Here is a 15,857-nt window from a genome sequence, read left to right on the forward strand (position 1 = left end):
GGAGGCAGTATTATAGTAGTTATATTCTTGTACATAGGAGGCAGTATTATAGTAGTTATATTCTTGTACATAGGAGCAGTATTATAGTAGTTATATTCTTGTACATAGGAGCAGTATTATAGTAGTTATATTCTTGTACATAGGAGGCAGCATCATAGTAGTAATATTCTTGTACATAGGAGCAGTATTATAGTAGTTATATTCCTGTACATAGGAGCAGTATTATAGTAGTTATATTCTTGTACATAGGAGCAGTATTATAGTAGTTATATTCTTGTACATAGGAGCAGTATTATAGTAGTTATATTCCTGTACATAGGAGGTAGTATTATAGTAGTTATATTCTTGTATATAGGAGCAGTATTATAGTAGTTATATTCTTGTACATAGGAGCGGTATTATAGTAGTTATATTCTTGTACATAGGAGGCAGTATTATAGTAGTTATATTCTTGTACATAGGAGGAAGTATTATAGTAGTTATATTCTTGTACATAGGAGCGGTATTATAGTAGTTATATTCTTGTACATAGGAGGCAGTATTATAGTAGTTATATTCTTGTACATAGGAGGCAGCATCATAGTAGTAATATTCTTGTACATAGGAGCAGTATTATAGTAGTTATATTCTTGTACATAGGAGCAGTATTATAGTAGTTATATTCTTGTACATAGGAGCAGTATTATAGTAGTTATATTCCTGTACATAGGAGCGGTATTATAGTAGTTATATTCTTGTACATAGGAGGCAGTATTATAGTAGTTATATTCTTGTACATAGGGAGGCAGTATTATAGTAGTTATATTATTGTACATAGGAGGCAGTATTATAGTAGTTATATTCTTGTACATAGGAGGCAGTATTATAGTAGTTATATTCTTGTACATAGGAGCAGTATTATAGTAGTTATATTCTTGTACATAGGAGCAGTATTATAGTAGTTATATTCCTGTACATAGGAGCGGTATTATAGTAGTTATATTCTTGTACATAGGAGGCAGCATCATAGTAGTAATATTCTTGTACATAGCAGTATTATAGTAGTTATATTCTTGTACATAGAAGGCAGTATTATAGTAGTTATATTCTTGTACATAGGAGCAGTATTATAGTAGTTATATTCTTGTACATAGGAGGCAGCATCATAGTAGTAATATTCTTGTACATAGGAGCAGTATTATAGTAGTTATATTCCTGTACATAGGAGCAGTATTATAGTAGTTATATTCTTGTACATAGGAGGCAGTATTATAGTAGTTATATTCTTGTACATAGGAGCAGTATTATAGTAGTTATATTCTTGTACATAGGAGGCAGTATTATAGTCGTTATATTCTTGTACATAGGAGCAGTATTATAGTAGTTATATTCTTGTACATAGGAGGCAGTATTATAGTAGTTATATTCTTGTACATAGAACAGTATTATAGTAGTTATATTCTTGTACATAGGAACAGTATTATAGCAGTTATAATAGATATATCTATATTTGTATATAAACATAAGGGGCAGTATTATAGTGGTCATATTCTTTTTAGAGGATGTTAACACAGTGGTGCTAACCTGTGCCCCATAAAAAATCTCATATGTCCACAGTTCCACTGTGCCTGCATTGCTGCCCCATTCCTGGATGTTTCTGGTACCAGCAGCAATAAATGGCTTGGCCTCCTGACCGCTGAGGCCTGTGATTGGCCGCAAAAGTCACAGGACCAAGTCAGGTATTCGAAGTGGGTAGGAATGGGGCAGCGGTACGAGCAGGGCAGGAGCACGGACAAGTTTTTTAGTTTTTAGTTTTAATGGGGCACAGGTTAAGATCAATGGGTTTGGCAATTACTAGGCTGGACAACCCCAAGTAGTTCACAGTGTCTGTATTTAGTCTTTAGGCTGGTATTTATGAGACCTGAGGTATTCTGTACCTTGTGAATGGACATTCTTGTGTATTAGTCTTGTGACATTACACGCGTTGATTTCCCTGAATGAGCACGGTAATGGTCCTGACTGGTTATACTTCACCGGACTCCAGTAATTATTTCCTTTTTCTATGTCTTTCGATAAAGTTGTTGAGTTCCACTGTCACTGAACAAATGCCGTGGAAACAATGACAAAGGATCGAGTGGAGAAGACCTGGTGCTAGAGACTTAAATGGCTGTAAACAGCACAATAAGACTCCACAACGGTGGGAAATCCTAATAATAGACTTCGTGGCGGGTTAATGCCTCAGATGAGATCAGTAAGTTTATTCAGTCAGCATTAGTCATTGAACGCGGGATCAGCGCCGACTATAGGGGATGAGGCTGTGGTTACCGGAGCTTTAATTTGCCCGAATCCTTGCACATTGGAGGTGATTGTTTATAAGGGAGAGCTTTTCACCCAGAATGGACGTGAGATCTGTAAAACGTTAAACACCAAAAAAAACCTGATATATTTTTGTGCAGACATTCCTGTAACCCCAGAATTTGGGGATAAAATCAATGAAGCAGATAATCCCACACTACACATAGATCTGCATGGTGGTGTCTGGTCATGGTACTCTCCAGTCGTGGTGGTCTCTGGTCATGGTACTCTCCAGTCGTGGTGGTCTCTGGTCATGGTACTGTCCAGTCGTGGTGGTCTCTGGTCATGGTACTCTCCAGCCGTGGTGGTCTCTGGTCATGGTACTGTCCAGTCGTGGTGGTCTCTGGTCATGGTACTGTCCAGTCGTGGTGGTCTCTGGTCATGGTACTCTCCAGTCGTGGTGGTCTCTGGTCATGGTACTCTCCAGTCGTGGTGGTCTCTGGTCATGGTACTCTCCAGTCGTGGTGGTCTCTGGTCATGGTACTCTGCAGTCGTGGTACTCTGCAGTCGTGGTGGTCTCTGGTCATGGTACTCTCCAGTCGTGGTGGTGTCTGGTCATGGTACTCTCCAGTCGTGGTGGTCTCTGGTCATGGTACTGTCCAGTCGTGGTGGTCTCTGGTCATGGTACTCTCCAGTCGTGGTGGTCTCTGGTCATGGTACTCTCCAGTCGTGGTGGTCTCTGGTCATGGTACTCTCCAGTCGTGGTGGTCTCTGGTCATGGTACTCTGCAGTCGTGGTACTCTGCAGTCGTGGTGGTCTCTGGTCATGGTACTCTCCAGTCGTGGTGGTGTCTGGTCATGGTACTCTCCAGTCGTGGTGGTGTCTGGTCATGGTACTCTCCAGTCGTGGTGGTCTCTGGTCATGGTACTGTCCAGTCGTGGTGGTCTCTGGTCATGGTACTCTCCAGTCGTTGTGGTCTCTGGTCATGGTACTCTCCAGTCGTGGTGGTCTCTGGTCATGGTACTCTCCAGTCGTGGTGGTCTCTGGTCATGGTACTGTCCAGCCATGGTGGTGTCTGGTCATGGTACACTCCAGTTGAGGTGGTTACCATTCATCTTTGCCTTTTGGTTATGGCCGGCTCTGATCGTGACTGGTTTTGGTAACAGTGGGATCTGGGCATGACAATATCTAGTTTTGGTGGACATTGATCATGGTAGGCTATGGTGTGTTCAGGTCAGGCTGGAATAGTGTCTGGTTGTGGTCACCATTCATCTTTGCATTTGGTTATGGCGGGCTGTGGTCATGGTTGGGATCTGTTGATGACGGGATGTGGTCATGGTTGGGGTCTCTTGATGGCCCGCTCTGGTCATGGCTGAGATGTGCTGATGACTTGCTTTAGTGCCACTCTCTGGTCATGGTGGAATCTATTAGGGTTAGGGTGTCCTCTGGTCTTGAAAGAATGATATGGAGTCCTTGAGGTTGTTCATGGTAAATCCCCATTTTCAAGAACTCTGCTTGTTGTAGGTGAATAGAAACATTTAAAGGGGTATTCCGGTGTAATTTTGTTTTAAATTTGTTTATATAATAGGAAATCATACATCTTCTAATATACATGTATTTAAAATTCTGCATACGTATCTTTCTTATATCAAGCAGTTGACCCCTAAATGAAGAATGGTATAGCCCATGTATCAGTCCTGTGTAATGTATCCATGGCCTAACTGAAACACGGCATCAGTCATGTGACACCCCACACATCATGCAGTGTTACATGACATACATGTGCTGGGCGAAGCACACAGGACACATACATGTGACAGGTGAAAGAACTAGAGGTGGAATCATGATTTCTATAGTGGTTATTACAGTAACGACATCATTGTCTGCCTGTCTTTAAGTGATGTCATCTTGTTAATAAAGTCTAGTGTAAAAAAACAGCACAGACGGAGATCTGCTTCGACCCAGACGCTGACAGACATGAGAGGCTGCTGCCGGTAGTAGCACTGCATATACTGTACATGTTCTGCTCCGCTGTACATTACTAGTCACCTGTTAGATACCCGGGCAGGTAACGGACAGCCAGGTCACATGATTTAGTCCTATCCCGCTCTCCTACGGATGCATTTTACAGGATTAAAATGGACTCTACGTTTTTTTTGTTGTTTTTTTTTTCATAAGGGAGCGGCAAATGCACGGATATAATAAAGTTCTGTGAGCAAAATTTTAAATAGATGTAAATTAGAAAATTATTCTGTGTCCTGTGAGTACAATAAAGGAAGTCAGGAGGGGCCTGGATGTATTTCTGGAGTGTAATAATATTACAGGCTATAGCTACTAGAGAGGGGTCGTTGATCCAAGGAGTTATCCTGATGCCTGATTGGAGTCGGGAAGGAATTTTTTATTCCCCTAAAGTGGGGAAAATTGGCTTCTACCTCACAGGGTTTTTTTTTTGCCTTCCTCTGGATCAACCTGCAGGATAACAGGCCGAACTGGATGGACGGAGGGCTTTTTTCAGCCTTATGTTCTATGTTACTATTGTCTAAAGAAATAAATGTACCGTAATCATTAAAACCGGAGTCCCTCCTTAATGTTTACATGCAGAGTTTGACACTCCATTCTGACCTATCCTGCTCACAGAGCTGATAATCTGTTACAGTGTGTAAGGAGGAGAGAGATTTGTGGAGCTCAGAGGCTTCTAGGTTGGGCATTGTTCACATGAGGAGCTCTGTAATATAATCCTAACCTCATGAATCTTTGCTCTTTCTGGACAGACAGAATTTGGGAAACTAAAAATAGATTTTTTTGTTTTTTTGTTGGAGCATTCATTCCTGCATGGAGCTGCTAGAAAAGCTTTGAAGTAATCGGGCTGCATATCCCTATTGTCTACATATTACTTCCAGTGCCCGTCGGGGGCCGCAGGGCATCAGATGTCTGACCGACTCTGGGAACCAATGGAAAGTGCTTTGATATTCTGCTTTCTTCTGTCTTGTTTGTTTAACTCTCTGTGTCCTGAAATAATAGAGATCATCCCGCAGGACGATAACTGCTCCGCCAAAAAAACACAACAGTCTGAATGTCAGACCGAGCCACAAAAGGCAACTGACCTTTACTACGAGCGGCCCGCTGGTTCACACACAGGGGACGTGCTTCCCTGCACTGGCACAAAGGACTGCAGGAGGAGCTGAGCAGATATACAACTTGTACATCAAAATCTCTGCTCTCTCTGAGCTCAGTTGCCCTAGTGGGTAGTCTTTTCAGTGACTGACAACTATCTATGTATACACACAGGGAAGGTTGTCAGTCACAGGTAAATCAATTTTGTGTAAATCACAAGTTTTACTAAATCTTTTCCCTTAAATCTATACATCAATCTGCTCAGCTCCTCCTGCTCTATAACACGCTGCCTGCAGATTACATGGTGACAGGTCCTCTTTATATATAATCTGCTCAGCTCCTCCTGCTCTATAACACGCTGCCTGCAGATTACACGGTGACAGGTCCTCTTTATATATAATCTGCTCAGCTCCTCCTGCTCTATAACACGCTGCCTGCAGATTACATGGTGACAGGTCCTCTGTATATATAATCTGCTCAGCTCCTCCTGCTCTATAACACACTGCCTGCAGATTACATGGTGACAGTTTCTCTTTATATATATTCTGCTCAGCTCCTCCTGCTCTATAACACACTGCCTGCAGATTACATGGTGACAGGTCTTCTTTATATATAATCTGCTCAGCTCCTCCTGCTCTATAACACGCTGCCTGCAGATTACATGGTGACAAGTTCTCTTTATATATAATCTGCTCAGCTCCTCCTGCTCTATAACACGCTGCCTGCAGATTACATGGTGACAGGATCTCTTTATATATAATCTGCTCAGCTCCTCCTGCTCTATAACACGCTGTCTGCAGATTACACGGTGACAGGTTCTCTTTATATATAATCTGCTCAGCTCCTCCTGCTCTATAACACGCTGCCTGCAGATTACACGGTGACAGGTTCTCTTTATATATAATCTGCTCAGCTCCTTCTGCTCTATAACATTCTGCCTGCAGATTACATGGTGACAGGTTCTCTTTATATATCATCTGCTCAGCTCCTCCTGCTCTATAACACGCTGCCTGCAGATTACATGGTGACAGGTTCTCTTTATATATAATCTGCTCAGCTCCTTCTGCTCTATAACATTCTGCCTGCAGATTACATGGTGACAGGTTCTCTTTATATATCATCTGCTCAGCTCCTCCTGCTCTATAACACGCTGCCTGCAGATTACATGGTGACAGGTTCTCTTTATATATAATCTGCTCAGCTCCTCCTGCTCTATAACACGCTGCCTGCAGATTACACGGTGACAGGTTCTCTTTATATATAATCTGCTCAGCTCCTTCTGCTCTATAACATTCTGCCTGCAGATTACATGGTGACAGGTTCTCTTTATATATAATCTGCTCAGCTCCTCCTGCTCTATAACACACTACCTGCAGATTACACAGTGACGGGTCCTCTGTATATATAATCTGCTCAGCTCCTCCTGCTCTATAACACGCTGCCTGCAGATTACACAGTGACGGGTCCTCTGTATATATAATCTGCTCAGCTCCTCCTGCTCTATAACACACTGCCTGCAGATTACACGGTGACAGGTTCTCTTTATATATAATCTGCTCAGCTCCTCCTGCTCTATAACACGCTGCATGCAGATTACACAGTGACGGGTCCTCTGTATATATAATCTGCTCAGCTCCTCCTGCTCTATAACACGCTGCCTGCAGATTGCACGGTGACAGGTCCTCTGTATATATAATCTGCTCAGCTCCTCCTGCTCTATAACACACTGCCTGCAGATTACATGGTGACAGGTTCTCTTTATATATAATCTGCTCAGCTCCTCCTGCTCTATAACACACTGCCTGCAGATTACACAGTGACGGGTCCTCTGTATATATAATCTGCTCAGCTCCTCCTGCTCTATAACACGCTGCCTGCAGATTACACAGTGACGGGTCCTCTGTATATATAATCTGCTCAGCTCCTCCTGCTCTATAACACACTGCCTGCAGATTACACAGTGACAGGTTCTCTTTATATATAATCTGCTCAGCTCCTCCTGCTCTATAACACACTGCCTGCAGATTACATGGTGACAGGTTCTCTGTATATATAATCTGCTCAGCTCCTCCTGCTCTATAACACACTGCCTGCAGATTACATGGTGACAGGTCCTCTGTATATATAATCTGCTCAGCTCCTCCTGCTCTATAACACACTGCCTGCAGATTGCCCTGCATTTCGTGGTGACAGTTTTTTTTGGAGATGAGGCCTTTAGTGTTGTGTCAGATCTCCAGAGAAGTAGCGCCGTAGGTACTGTGGGAGTACTGACAAGCATCCTCACCGCAGACAATATCAGCCCATGGACCAGATTGCGGTATTTTTATGCCTTTGACCGGCTTAATGGCGGTATGTATATTATATCTGATACAAGCGCACAGTCTTCTCTTCACCCTGAAATCTGACTGCAAATCAAAGCCTGATGAGATGACATATAAAATATTATCCTGCGCAGGCGATGCTTAACCTTCACAGCGCTGGCATCTCGCACAAACGATGCTTGCCGTGACCCGAGACAGATGGAAATGCCAGGCTGCTGTCTGGACGAAAAGCCGATGAAGTCATTTTATTATGCGTTCAGTCATGAACTGAAATATTTGGGGTCACGGATCTGTGACGTCACACTTGGATTGATAGGAAATCTGACCCAAACCTGGGGACCTCGATGAACAATGACGCACAAAAGCGGGAGGAAAGTGTAAACTGCTGAAAAGTAATGGGGCAAACTGAATGACCCACCTGGGTCCTGGTGCCCCCCCTAAACTGCAGAGCTGCTATGATTTGGCCCGGATGCAGTAGTCTCCGGACAGACTGGTACAAGGGTCCCTTAGGGCCACAGCCAGCAGGTACGTCACATGGAAACAACCATCAGATGGTTGTAAGAATTACAACCACAATAACACGGGGACCTGCAGATGAATGTACTCCCTGCCCCTCTGCGGTGGGTACAGATCAACACTCCGGTGTTTGCTGCAGGTGTGTATATTTTTGCAATAACACTTTACCCTTTCATACTATGCGGACAACTCCCTGTAAGACGTATCTGCCGTGGGAGAGATGGGCAGAGCCGGGCCCTTGTGAGTCATTAGATAATTAGCAGACGCCAGGAGCCATATTATCACTGGCAGATTTCCAACCCATGATCGTTGCACACAGACTGCGAGCCCTAATCCTGCCGGATTACAAGGGCGGAATCGTCTTTTTGGAGATGCTTGGGTTAAAAATGCATTTGGATGAGATGCGCAAGGCAGGGAATTGTAGGGGAAATTTGGCTCATTTAGTGAGCGGAAAGTCTTGATCGTATTGTCTCCATGACGACTGCATTTCATTCCCGTCCTCCGTGTGCGAGGAAATTGCTGGAGAAATTTTGATATTGCTTTGGCAGAGCTCATTGCAAATATTGGCTCTCCGCTGCCGAAAATCTCCGCCACCCAGTGTGTGATATTAACGTGCGACTCAGGGTGAGGCCTCTAATGATGACAACTCCAAACTGTTCACTTCTAGCAGGAAAAAAAATGCATTTCATTTTCTTGCATTAAAATTAACCATTTTATTTCAGGTAAAAATGTGTCCACAACCAAACTAAACCACTAACAGCCTGGTCGGCGGAGGGTTTATCTAATGGCATGGTGCGGAGAACACAGATGTGCTGCTTCAGAGGCCGGGGGTAGACTCGCCAAGGCCAGTTTTCCTCCCTCAAGTGGCATTTTGCATAAAAACTTCTGACTTTTTTCAATGTTACTTCCCTTTCAAAAAAAGCCTCCTAGAAACTGACTTAGTTTTTTTGGGGTCGTGGACCGCCATGAAATGCGCCTTCTTATTAGGGCTTAAAGGGCATCTGTCAGCAGTTTTGTACCTATGACACTGGCTGACCTGTTACATGTGCGCTTGGCAGGTGAAGGCGTCTGTGTTGGTCCCTGTTCATATGTACCAGCATTGCTGAGAAATATTAGGTTTTAATATATGCAAATTAGCCTACCATTACACCTAGAGGCTCTGCTCTCTCTGCAACTGCAGCACCCTCTGCACTTTGATTGACAGGACCAAACAGTGAAAACATCATCATGCCTGGTCCTGTCAATAAAATTGGAGAGGGGGTGTAAAGGCAATGCCCCCGTTGCTCCTAGAGGTTCATTTTCACATAGTAAAACCTCATATTTCTCGGCAATGCGGGCACATATGAACAGGGACCAACACAGATGCCTTTCGCTGCCAAGTGCACATGTAACCGCTCAGCCAGTGGCATAGGTACAAAACTGCTGACAGCTGCCCTGTAATACATCTGCCCCCAATGGGCTCCTCTGGATAATAGTTTACCCCATACGTCCAGTGCTCAGGCGGTTAACCTGTCCTGATATTGGACTGGTTGTCTCTGCCCGTCACATATAACAATCTGTACAGTGACCAATCTTAAGTGGTGAACCACAGACCCCACAGAGAAAATGAGCCGGTGATTATCCGTTCCTGCAGCCCCAGCGATCAGGATATCGATCATCTGCAGGGAATGCGTCCAGTGGCTCCAATCAGTCAACAGCTTTTAGTTATGTAATGAGGGGTCTCTTTGTGAGCGGACCATTACTGACGAGTAACGATTGTCCTGTGTGCTTGGACCATAATGCTTTACAGCAAGGATCCATACTGAGATTGCTTGCCTCTGTGTGACCGTCACCAGAAGTGGCTTCACAGGACGGTGACGACCTCTCTTTTATTCGCCCCGAGGCCCTCACCCATCAGACTTATATTACTGATATTTGGGAAGACGCCTGCTCCATGTGTGTGCTCCGCGCTGTGCTATCCGATAAGTCCTAGTTATATGAATTCCATGTAGCTAGTTTTTTGTTTGTTTTACAGAACCTCTTTGAAAACCCTTCTGATAACCTCTGTATGGGCACGTGGCACTGGCATGGCGGCTGGCACGGTGCTTATGGAGAGGTTCATCACTCCGCACTCGTCCTGTTATCTCTGAATGTCCCTGTATCTCCTTGTACTTATTACTAACAGCTTCTTTCTAATCTTATTTGCATTCACATTACCTCACCAGGTGGTACACCGATCAGAGGTAAGAATGCCAGGGTCTTCCTCACAATGCCGCTTCCACCATCTTCCCATCGCTCAATGGAAGCTCATCCGTATTCACAATTAACATTAACAAGCTCACATCTTGGTGTTCGTTCTCGTGTTTCTCACAGTTTGGCCGAGGAGCTAACAATCCGGTTGTACCCTTTTTTCCCACCCAGTAGATTCTTAGTTTTTTTGCTATAATCTGGGTTTGCATATTTAGTTTCTTATAAAAATCGGAGCAGACCAATCCTTTGCTTGGTTGTTTGCAGTAGGAAATAGAGGACTCGTCCCCCCCATGACTGCTGGGCCGCGGGGTCCTTACTGTTGTGTCCCCCAAGATGAGCTGCTTTACCCTTGGATGTAAAAAGGCACAATAGGGCAAAGTTTTGGTGGCTGCTAAATTGTATTGGTAAAAAGGGTACAACCTGTGTATAAGGGTCCTCCGAGCCTCTCACTCGTCTTCACCATGATCATTGTTGTCCACCCAGCAACCCCCAACCCCGTCCTAACCACTAACACCCCCATCAGATGCTTCAGGATTCTGGGAGCACAATGGATATAATAAGTGATAGCCCTGCAGGATATCCTCTCCACTGCCACATAGCTGTAGCTTCCAGATCACCAGACAGTGTTTCTCTGAACTGCAGAACATACGGCTAGAAACCTCTAAATGGTGAGTTCTCCATAGCGGCCCTGCTCCCCTAGCACAGCATTACAATAAGAATGAGCTCAGATCCCCTCTGTATCCGGTGAGCGGCTGCCATCTTGCTGGCACTAGGGCAGAAATACTGCACCAGGCATGAAGAAAAGAGTGACACACAGGTTCAAGTATGAGGCATTCTAGGTGTGAGCGCTAATCCCAAATCTGCGCAGAGGACATCGCTTCAGACATTTACCATTAGATCACATTATAATGTCAATGTCCTGTCGGGGGGCGCGTTGTCATAAGGGCTTCTAATCAGGACAGTCCTGAACTCCAGTAAAATTTTAGCCTTGTCCCGGCCTCTCCGTGTCTTCTTAGATGTGCTCCTCTCATCGCTCAGGACCACGGAGGGGACATTTCACATCTCCAGCTGATAGGACTCTTCTGTGCACAGATCCCTCCAGGCTAATTAAAGGCCTTGTTAATGTTCCCACATTCTTGTATTGAAGTTGCATGTGCAAAGCAAGATGACTTTAATAACCGCTTCTTGGTCCGTGTCCCGTAGGACAGCAATTGAAATGGTTTTACAGGGTTACAGGTTTTAATTTGTTCCTTTTCTCTTTCCTTTTTATGTCTTTTCCCCAGGAGCTTTGCAGATCGAAAACAGTGAAGAATCCGACCAGGGGAAGTATGAATGCGTGGCCACCAACAGCGCCGGAACTCGCTACTCCGCTCCCGCTAATCTCTACGTGCGTGGTAAGAATTCCACCCCATTGGGGTCAGCCATCCATGGACCGCAGCTAACAGTCGTCTTTACAGGACTCCTACACAATTGCCAGTGAACCCCTTCTATCGGTGATGGTCTTGGGTGTGTACGTGATGCGAACCGTTGTGTTGGTGAATGGGATTGTGCTGTTGGAGTGTTACTGTGTGCTGCTTTGGGTCTGTAACCGTATGTGCAATGTCTGCAGAACCCGTCCTGTTTAATTGTGAATCGATCTCATTATTCCACTGCCGGACACTAATATGGAGGAGTGTGATGTCACGTTATCGTGTCATCATAGACGCCACATCACCACTGAACACAAACCTGCCTTACACTATCCACAGCAGCACAGATGACTTCAGCTGTTCTGTAGATGTCGGACGTCCTGAGGGTCACACACACCTCTAGACATCCAGTCCTACACACAAGCTGGTTTCCGGGGATGTCGTCTTCCCAGCAGGAATATCCACAGTTTACGTCTGAAGTCTCCTTTGGTAATTATAGGGACCTTTGCACCGATGTAGGGCTGACACCCAAGTAGAATCATGATTGGACCTAAAAGACTCAATTCCAAACAGATTTTGCAGCTGAAGTCACACAGTGAGTTTTATGAGAGTGCTCAGGATTTCTCATTATCCGGAGAATTCACTGTGTCTAATGTGTATGGGTGTACAGTCTACAATTAGCACATCCCAGTTCACGCTGGTGACTATACTGGGATTAAGCTGAATTGTTTGTGTTTCTCTCAGAACAAGGAAATGTTTGCTTGTGCAGAAGACGTTTACCCCTCAATGTGTCCGACATCGCCCCCAGTGGACCCAAGTAGGAATGGCATACACACAAGTCCTGTGTTGCACCCTGTGTCTCTTCATTTGCTCTTGTATGTGATGTCTCTTGGAGGGATGGACTTATGACTGGAGTATGTTGTGTGTGGAGTGGACGGTTCCCAGGCCGTGTGCGGCTGCCGTGTTGACCTCCATGTTTGGTGTGCACTGTGCGGATTGTGTGTTTGTCACGTACACATGCAGTTTTCTGTTTTTACTCTCTCTGTGTTTCTCCTTGTCTTTCTACTACCTCGTCATCCTCATCGCACCGCCATCCAATCAAACCTCCATCTCTCAGATCAGCGAGAAGGTTGGTCCCTTTCACTTCTTATCCAGATACAGATTGGCACGTCTGGTCCGACCCACCCCTGTGGGGAAAACAGCAGAGCCGGGCTCCAAACAGAGCTTCTTCTTCTGCAGACCCCCCAGATGGTGCCCAATTCCTTCCCTCTACCCTGTGACTCTGGTGCCTGCCTGTGCAGTCCCCTCCGCGCCTGCTGAAATGTGCATGGCCCTTGCCCACGCCCTGTGTCGCTACCTATTCCTCCCCAACCCTCAGTCTCTTCCTCCATAGCTTGATGTACTTTGTGTTAGGCCTGGTTCACACAGTCAGTGTTTGGTCAGTGATTTCCATCAGTGATTGTGAGCCAAAACCAGGACTGGAGCCTCCACAGACATAGGGTATATTGGGAAGATCTGCTCCTGTTCTGTGTCTTTTATACGCACCTGGTTCTGGCCTCACAATCACTGATTGAAATAACTGACCAAACGCGGACTGTGTGAACTCGGACTTAGAATGTGTAGTCTACCTTGGAGCCTTGGATACTTGCAGGACATTGCACTCATAACATCCCTCATAACCATTCATTGTTTGCACCTCTAATAGGTTCTGTGACGCAATCTTCTAGGGTCATCATTCATAGTCATGGAAAGTCCAAGTCATAAACGTGTTAGAGTCTCAAAATTTGGTGTAGATTTTGTATTGTAGAAGCAATTATTGACCAGCAGAGGAGAGGGAGGATTGAGTGCAAAGGTACAAAGAAGAATTGTGGAATCACATAGTAAAGTTATAGAAGAAAAGCTGCTACAGAAGGTCACTTGTAGCTACAGCAGCTCTTACAAGTATTGCCCTTTCCTATAATGGATGATGCTGAAAGCTCAGTAGTTAAGAGCACCTCCCCGAGGACATGCAGTCACTGCTGCTGAAGCAGGACATCATTTTTGAGTGATTTACCTTTGGATAGATGTTTCTATATGGCCCCAATGTAACGGAGCAGAGCCTTCATCTACCAACTGTACGCGCGCAGCATTTCCCAGGACTTCACTTAGTTATCCTCCAAGTGGCTCAGTAGGCCTTGTGTGCGCAGGGGAATATAAAGAATCAGTATAGCGTCGTAATACTGGTGGTGATGGTTCCTGCGGCCACACCTGGGGAAATGAGCGACCCATTCTTCTAGGAACAGGACACTGGTTTCCTTAGGCAGCTTTTCTCCACCATTGTTGGCCAATATTGTGATGCCAGGAAGAGCTGGTGGTGGCCTATTCTGGGTTACGTGGGCCTGAAGAAACCGCATGCTCCTTGTGTACTTGCTGCCACGAATAGTAACTTTGGCACCATTGCACTTGCGCAGTACGCACCTGACGCGTTCCCTTTTACCATTTCGCAGCACAAGGTTTTGGGTGGTCCCGGGGGGAGGAGGGTTAATAGTATCCGTTTGGCTGCGGATAATGACACATCCGTTTTTCTTTTAGCTGTGTTCCTGGAAGCTGCTCTGCTCATCCAGGCATTTAATTATTGCTCTGCGACTCTGCAAGGTCATATATTAAAGAGTTCTTTTATCTCCGTGCCGCGGATCTGCTCCTTTCCCTCCCTCCCCTTCATGTTATTTTCATCTGAGAAATTTCCCTGAGCGAATGCAAATTGCAGAGTATAGCCGCCCCTTCTGAACCCTGGTGTGTGATCGTCTGAGCAGCGAGCCCTCTCCGAAACCACAGTCCAGTAATGACATACAGTCCTCTCAACCGATCCAGCATGCCAAATCATTTATCTTAAATGTGAAATAAAATCCAAAACCGGGCAGGAAATTGTCTACAAATAAATGTCAGGACCGACGGCTGCGCAGATAGTGCAAAGTCACTGAGATGGATCCAGTCATTACCAATGGTAACTGCTCGACCAGCGGCATTACAAACCACCGGATCAGTACTGGTACCCAATGTCTACAAGCAAACCAGTGCGCAGACTTTAATCTTCTGATGGGTTTATCATTTAGATGCAAAGAGAATTCAATTTGAGGCTTATTTCAGTGGAAAATGAAGAGTCATCTGTCATTGTTCTCACTAATGCACCAGTAGTTGAAGGAGACAGACGATAGCGATTTACTGCATGGCTTTAGACAATGGCGCGGCGTCTAGCATACACAATGCCGGAGTAGGGAAGGAAATAAGGTGTCCAACAATATAGTTAGTAAGAATCTTTTCTGAGAGGATTAAACCAAGAGAGTGCACTTTATCCAGCCACACTCCCGCCAGCTGCCAGTCTCTGACCAGTGCATTAGAAAACAGTTTCCAACATTTCACAAAATATGTGTGTGGTAGTGCCATCTAAATACCCCCCAAGTACCCATATGGGCATGACAGATCAAACCATGTATGCCAATTATGATTCCCCGAGATACTGAGGACTTACCATGCGGCTTTATTTGTTGGCTTACTGGTCTGACCTGGCAATGATGAGGGGCAGCACCGTGTCGAGGCTGTAATGTGGATGTTTCAGTGGGGATCAGCATTTCAAAGGGGAGAGCATCCTACACTTTGCTGTGATGGAGAAGGTCCATTCACAAGTCCGCAGTGTATCGCGGATTCGCAGTACACCCGGCCGGCACCCCCATAGAACTGCCTATTCTTGTCCGCAATTGCAGACAAGAATAGGACATGTTCTATTTTTTTCCGGGGTCGCGCTCCGGAAATGCTGATGCTGTCTGCATCCATTCCTGCCCCATAGAGAATGAATGGGTCCGCAGAATTGCAGAATGGGTGCGGACACATTCTACGGACGCGTGAATGGACAGCTGATAATTATAGATATTACTGTATTTAATGGCTTGGAATAAAGATTAATCTCGGAAAGTGACCATTAGGGCTCCCTAAGGACTGGTCTCTGAATCACCGCTTT

At 45.1% G+C, this 15,857-nt stretch overlaps 1 protein-coding gene across 6 annotated transcripts in view; it reads left to right on the forward strand.

The window, feature by feature from the left end:
* Positions 1–15,857, forward strand: part of PTPRF (protein tyrosine phosphatase receptor type F) — a 229,752-nt gene that overhangs the window by 182,024 nt on the left and 31,871 nt on the right. For 5 of the 6 annotated variants that reach the window (XM_040407837.1, XM_040407836.1, XM_040407839.1 and 2 more), the window contains exon 6: positions 11,738–11,848. In XM_040407837.1, the coding sequence (XP_040263771.1) occupies positions 11,738–11,848 (111 nt within the window). Of the gene's footprint in view, positions 1–11,737; positions 11,849–12,287; positions 12,993–15,857 lie in introns of those variants that run through there. The other variant, XM_040407842.1, reaches the window with a different exon arrangement.

This window comes from Bufo bufo, chromosome 9 (assembly GCF_905171765.1).
Source record: "Bufo bufo chromosome 9, aBufBuf1.1, whole genome shotgun sequence".
In the NCBI taxonomy this organism is placed as follows: Eukaryota; Metazoa; Chordata; class Amphibia; order Anura; family Bufonidae; genus Bufo; species Bufo bufo.